At 46.0% G+C, this 6,754-nt stretch overlaps 1 protein-coding gene across 1 annotated transcript; it reads left to right on the top strand.

Moving 5' to 3' along the window:
- Positions 1-1,912: 1,912 nt before the first annotated feature.
- On the top strand, positions 1,913-6,179 carry RRAD (RRAD, Ras related glycolysis inhibitor and calcium channel regulator). The gene is made up of 5 exons (XM_030026456.2): positions 1,913-2,041; positions 2,153-2,519; positions 2,729-2,802; positions 3,329-3,533; positions 5,097-6,179. The coding sequence occupies exons 2-5, from the start codon at positions 2,165-2,167 to the stop codon at positions 5,372-5,374; spliced, it is 912 nt and encodes a 303-aa protein (XP_029882316.1). The 5' UTR covers positions 1,913-2,041; positions 2,153-2,164; the 3' UTR covers positions 5,375-6,179.
- The last annotated feature ends 575 nt before the right edge of the window (positions 6,180-6,754 follow it).

The following is a 6,754-nucleotide window of genomic DNA, read 5'->3' as shown; positions in this document are numbered from 1 at the left end:
CCTAAAGTTTGACCCTGACACACGGTAAAGGCATGCAAGAAAGACTGGTCCAAAAGACTTATAAACCCACTCAGAATATTTCCAGGTGAGAATTTTAAGCAGAAACATTCAAACTTTTAAAAAGTTAACTGAAGACAAACCATTTCTGGAAGTGTCTTTACATAATTAACTGTATATAAATACAGATAAATCAAGATAGTTTGGCAAATTCCAGTTTATCCAAGTTAAGTAATCACAGTGTACTTCAAATGCTAACCAGAATTTATTTAAATCTGATTTTAAATGCTAACCAGAGGTTTATAATTCAGTTCAGTTAACTGAAGCACGCACTGCATTTCACCACCAAACTCTGACTATTTAAACTGACAAGGCTATTTTGGTTGCTATTTTGTGAGACAGGCAGAGAGAACTTGCTGCAAGCACTTGGTGATCTTTAACTGCCACATTAACACTTCAAACTGCAGTTATCAGGGCAAAGGGGCCAAAACTACCCCAAGAGCATGGACTGGAAAATTATAATTGGCTCCTGAAAATAACAGAACATTCACTCACTTAATTTCATGGGAAAAAATACCCGTTCCCTGTGGTCAGTCCCTTCAAAGTATTTTTCTTGTTTATCATCGTTGCAGTTAAGAAGCCGGAGAAGTTTAACATGTTATAAGAAAAAAGATGTTTCTGAGCCAGTATGCTGTATTTTATTGGCTATGCAACCCCACAGCCCAATCCCACAGATCCTTTTCTTTCCCTTACTTTATTCTCTACATCTATAACTTCATTTCCATCACCTCCCTACCTCTTGCCTTCTTAGTCTTGTTTCTGCAGCTGATTTGTAAACCCTTAAAACTTTCATGAATTTGGTGGCAACTGTCCCTACACAGAGTCACAGGGATTTTCCCATACTGATCAGGCTGTAATCTTTTGGGATGAGGAGCGAGAGTTATTTTGGCTGTAAAATGTCTAACATGTTTCGGTTGCTAAGTAAACAATAAACTGTATACGCGATGCTTGGGTGAGCCATTCAGAATACAAGTATAGTTATCTGGTTAGTCGTTTCTTCACCTGATCACACGGTAATGACTGTGCCACTTATGAGATAAGACTTTCACTGTCTCACTTTGCTGCTCAGGTGAAATGAAGAGAAGAATTTGACCTTTATGTTTTATAGCGGCCTCTTGAACCGTTAACACTGCGTGTGGACACACGGGCAAGCTTACTATGTAAGCGCAACACCTAGCACAGGTGCTTTTCTCATAACCCACTCCGGAACATGAAGTAAAGCAAGCACGAAGCGATGCAGATTTGGCAAATCCGCAGATGTTTTCCCTAACACCGCTGTAGACACCGTGACTACACCTAAACCCCCGGGCAACGCCATAGAGCCTAACAAGCCGAGGAGACCCACCCGCATACACCACGCGCCCTCTCACGCAGGGCTGCAAGTGGAAAAAAAGCGACATACATCGCAAACGCCGTCTCCCGTTCCACCCGGGGGAGCACCGGGGAAGAAAAGCACCCCGGCCCGGGCAGGAGCAGGGACGCGGGGCGGACCCCGCCCGCCTGACCGGGCAGCCCCTCGCCCCCCGCACGGAACGGTATTTCCCACTGAAACGCTCCGCGTCCCTCCCTCGCCTCCCCACGGCCCCGGCCCCGGCGGCTTCTCCGCGCCGACGGGAGGGGAGCCCCGCCGCCGCCCCCTTCGCTGCCGCCAGTGGACCGGACCGGACCGGACCGGGCCGGGCCGTGCCGGGCCGTGCCTCCCCGCGGCGGGGCTCCCCGCGCCGGGCTCCCCGCCCCCGCCGAGCGGAGCGGAGCGGCGCGGAGCCGCCGTGGGCGGACGGCGCTGCCCACGGCCGCGCTGGCAGGGCGCCGGGAGGCGCGCGTCACGGCGGGGAGGGGAGGGGAGGGCCGGGCTGGCGGAGCCATAAATAGGGGCGAGGAGCGGGGTGGCGGCAGCGCTCGCTGAGGGAGCTCCGGCGGCGGCACGGGCGATTAACGGCGGGGACTCCCTCACCGCTTCCCTCCCTCCGCGGAGCGCCCCGAGGTAAGCGCTGCTCCGCGGCGGGGCTCGCCCGTCCTGTGGCGGCCGGGGCCGGGGCCGGGTCGCTGCAGGGGCGGCGGGTGCTGACGGCTCTTCTCTCCCCTCCGGCCGCAGCCCGGCGCCCCCATGACTCTGAACCGCGGCGACAAGCTGCGCTACCTGGACAAGCGGCGCGGCAGCATGCCCTTCTCCGTGCACCAGCACCTGCACCGGCGAAGCATGCCGGTGGACGAGCGGGACCTGCGGGCCGCCCTGCCGCAGGGCGAGCTCTCCGGCCTGGTGCGCTGCACCTCGTACAGCCCCGGCGAGGCGCACCGGGAGAGCTGGGCCTCCGACTCCTCCGACTCCGTCATCTCCTCGGGCAGCGACTCCGACAGCAGCCTCTACAAGGTGATCCTGCTGGGCGAGCACGGCGTCGGCAAGACCAGCCTGGCCCGCATCTTCGGCGGCGTGGAGGACTGCGCGGACGCGGAAGAGGCCGGTGAGGGCGCGGGGCGGCGCGGGGCACCCCGCGGCAGCAGCAGCAGCCCGGCGGGGGGCGGCGGACTCCCGGTGCCGGGGACCCGCCGCTCGGAGCGGCGGAGCGCGGCCGCACCTCCCCGGGCATCCCCCTGCGGCCACCCTCTCTCCCAGGCGGCCGGCCGGGACGGAGGAGAATAACTTCTTTCTTCTGAACTTTTTTTCCCGTAGGAAATACGTACGACAGGTCAATTATAGTTGACGGAGAAGAAGCATCTCTCGTGGTGTTCGATATATGGGAGCAGGTACTTGCACACTTAAGATACTGTTTCTTCACGGCTTGGTCAGTGGCTCACTCTTAAACTAGAAATGGAACAACTACGTCTGCCCATTTCTTCGATCAGATCAGTAACATTAAAAAAGCGACGTTAAAAAATTAGAATGCATACTGCCTTCGTTCGCTCCTGCGATTAATTTCTTGTAGCTAGGCAGGCAATTTAAAAACCTGAATGGGGCTGGAGCGCGAATCCCTTAATGCTTTGAATAAGCAGCAGCTTACATGAGCAGCCCAGGGAATTACTGTAAAATTAGAGATTCACAATCTGATCAGTGCAGACCTGGTATTATTTCTGGAAACAAGAGAATTTTGGTTTTTAATGTGTTTTAAATAACAAAATCATTAAAAAAAATGGGGAGGTTGGCTTACTTTTACTGACTCTTCATAATAAAGCTAAGAAAAATATCTTTAACGTGCTTACAGTAATTAAATCATTAATCAGTGCTGAATAGATTTTTCAGTACAATAAATCTATTTCTTGCTGTTTCTTCTAGGATGACAGCCAATGGCTTCAGAACCACTGTATGAAAATGGGAGATGCCTATATTATTGTATATTCAGTCACAGACAAAGTTAGTTTTGAAAAGGCCTCTGAGCTAAGAATCCAGCTAAGAAGAGCAAGGCAAACAGAAGACATTCCTATTATTCTTGTGGGCAATAAAAGCGACCTGGTCAGGTCCCGGGAAGTCTCAGTTGATGGTAAGAGACACTATTAATTTATACAGTAATGTCTAAATTAGTAGCAAAGGCTATGGAGGATCATGGCCAATAGAAATGGTCTGGGTTTGATGTAGAAAAATGTATGATTTGAGGCACACTGGAGAAATCAAGCCAGCTGGTTCATGCTGAGGGACTTGGTACCGCAGAAAACAGTGGAGATGGTGGTGGGGGAAGATTTGTGACTGCGCAATGCTCTGAACCGTACTGCAAGAGAAAAAAATGCATCAGCTTTAGCATACTGTTTTGTGTAGGATTCATTTCTGGTCAGTATTAACTGAAAGGGTTTAATTGTATGTTATGTGTGCAGCAGCACTTGCTAGTCTCAAGATTTGATAGCTCAAGGTATGCTTTTTAAGGGACAGGAGTGCCACGTCATAGAACCCAGGCAGCCTTTGAAAAGGATGATTCCATACAGCCTGTACAATCTTCTTTCTTTTGGAAGTGATTTCATCACATTTGAGTTGAGCTGGTGGGACCAGGCTCACACAACTTGAAGTCTTTTTGTATATGTTCTCCAGTTGTGATCAGTGAGAATTTTCTTAGCTAGTTCCAGCTAGCATTTCAGTAACTAGAGCATGGTAACCACTGCCAACACCACAGTATTAATTTAACTTATTTAAACATTTGGTGGTTTTGTTTTTTTGTCTTTTGGTTGTTTGTGTTTTGGGTTTTTTTTTGTTTGGTGGTGGTTTTTTTTTTTTACTGGGAAGAATACTCTGAAATATCAGCGCCTTGATGATGATGAACCATGTCTTGCTGTCTGTTTTTGCCATGTTCCCTGTGTTAAATGCCTGCACAGGGAATTGACTGGAGTTCATCAGGAGATTATCACTTTTTTCAGGCTGGTGGCAGTGCATGGTTGACCTGTCGAGCCGTGAGATCAGTACTTTGCTCAGGTTTACAACTTTGCTATTGTTTACCACAAGTTGAACATGGAAATTTGCACTGCAGCAATGTTGCAGAGTTACGTGCTTATGGCTGGAACATTGAGCATCTTGCATTTTGAATGCAGTCCTAGTCAAATCCAATGCTGTGCAACTTCATGACCTCTAGTCATCTGTTCAATGACTTGACCTTGTGGACTGTGTCAGCTTCATTTGTAGCTAGCATGGAAAACTCTCACTTATTACAGCAGGACAGAGATGCATAATTGCTCAACAACTTCCAGAAGAAATAAAAAACATTTCTTTCTGTACCTCACACTGTTTCCTATCAAACAGCAAGCATGCATCTAAGTGCCTCTCCTATATCAGTTTTCTCTCTTAAATGATACTGGGATGGTCTGCCTAGAGGACTATTGTTGCCTTATATTCAGTATTATGGGTCAACTGAGATTTCTGACCATACCCCAGTAAAACCAAGAAAAGTAAGGGGCAAAACCATGAGTGCAAATTTGGACTGTCCTACCATGAAGTAAAGCTCTTCTGTTGCATTGAAGGCACTTTCCTTACTCAAAGTCAATTTTTGTTTCATTTTTCTGCCAGTATATATGAAGAGAAAATGTCCATCTCCACTCATCTCCCTTTTTCTCTTTCCATACAGAGGGACGGGCCTGTGCCGTTGTGTTTGACTGCAAATTCATCGAGACCTCAGCTGCTCTTCATCATAATGTCAAGGACCTGTTTGAAGGTATTGTTCGGCAAATTAGACTTCGCAAAGACAGTAAAGAAGACAATGCTAGGAGAATGGCCAACACAAAAAGAAGAGAAAGCATAGGCAAAAAGGCAAAGCGATTCCTTGGGAAAATTGTGGCAAAGAACAATAAGAAGATGGCTTTCAAAGCAAAATCAAAGTCTTGCCATGACTTATCTGTGCTTTAGAAGCTTTCAGCAAGGCCAGATGTTGCACGTGGGTGATGAACTAGCATGTGACTGTTACGAGAAGTGTATAGATGATCCTCACGGTGATAACAAGAATGACTTATCAGTTGAGACTCTTGTTAATGCCTTAAGGTGCGCAAGCAAGTCCGGAAGTTACACTACAATGATAAATGATTCATTTAATTTGATTTCATTTTCATTGAAATCATTCAAATGATTTCATTTCATTGATAAATGGTTTAAGTTTCAATGTGTGCAAGTAAATGAACTAACTTTAAGTAAGTGGCTTGACATGCCCACATTTTCACTGTGTACATATGTTATATATCCTCTTGTCCTGTGGATACCAGAGATGCAAAGATAAGAAAGGTTGATGATAAGTATCACCATAGACTTGTCTCATTTGCAGAGCAAAATTTAAACTTGTACGCAGGCTCGTACATTCTTTTTAGTATGAAGCAAGCAATGATAAATCTTTTTAAACTGAAATGTGGGGAGGGGGGAGTAGAACCACGTTAGAATGGGAGAAAACAAATTATATATATATATAGTTAAATACAGAACAGATATCATTTTATGAAGTTAATTTGCACTTCCATTAACTGTTATTCAATTAATTTGTTACTTGTTTACATGCAGATTTTATAATAAAGTATTATTTCCTGTTATAGTAAACTGTGCTTTTCTCATAGTATGGATAAAGAATGAGAGCGCAGTATTTTTATACTGACCTTTTTTCACTGTACAAAATGTTATACACAGACTATGCAGATTTACACATGATAAAGTTCTGGAACAAGATGAATCGGCAATATCCTGTGTCCTTTTCTTTAATAGACAATTTCTTTAAGAAGTAAACCCTGCTTTTACGAATGCTCTACTTCAACAGCACATATTAGGAAGGGGTGCCTTGACCCTTCATATTATTGTTCATCTTCAGCCTGGTTCTCATCAGCTCTGGCAGGAACAGGCCTCTATATAATGCCTTTAGTTAGATAGATGTCTTGTGTCTATACTGATAAATTGAAGCCTGCAATGTTCTACTTTTTAAATCCTCTCCTGGCTTGAAGGTCTTGTGTTACAGCCAATAAGCGAATGTGGGGGTTTGGTTTTTATTTTGTTTTGCTATTTTTCTTTTCTGGGAGCAGTATCATTTTCTAATCTACTCACAAGCCTGTAGATACCTTCCAGTGGTTTCAAGAAGTTCAAAGCAGGCTGGCAAGACTGTTTGAAAGAGTTGTAGACTTCAGTTGTAGTGTATGGTGGCCTTCAGTGCTGTTAAAGTTTTCATGTCCATTTTATTATGTTATAATTAATGGGTTTCCATGACTTTTCTCTATTTGCTACTCATGAAGTTAAAAAGCAATCATGTCTCAGTGA

The sequence above is a fragment of the Aquila chrysaetos genome, chromosome 9 (genome assembly GCF_900496995.4).
Source record: "Aquila chrysaetos chrysaetos chromosome 9, bAquChr1.4, whole genome shotgun sequence".
Lineage (NCBI taxonomy): Eukaryota > Metazoa > Chordata > Aves > Accipitriformes > Accipitridae > Aquila > Aquila chrysaetos.
Note: the sequence above shows the minus strand (reverse complement) of the source record. Positions and strands in the feature narration are given on the sequence as shown.

Bases quoted from the DNA above. Each gene is read 5' to 3' on its own strand.
- RRAD (XM_030026456.2), top strand. From the start codon at position 2,165: ATGACTCTGAACCGCGGCGACAAGCTGCGCTACCTGGACAAGCGGCGC. The intron at 2,520-2,728 runs GTGAGGGCGCGG...TTTTTCCCGTAG, and splicing joins CGCGGACGCGGAAGAGGCCG to GAAATACGTACGACAGGTCA. The intron at 3,534-5,096 runs GTAAGAGACACT...CTTTCCATACAG, and splicing joins CCGGGAAGTCTCAGTTGATG to AGGGACGGGCCTGTGCCGTT.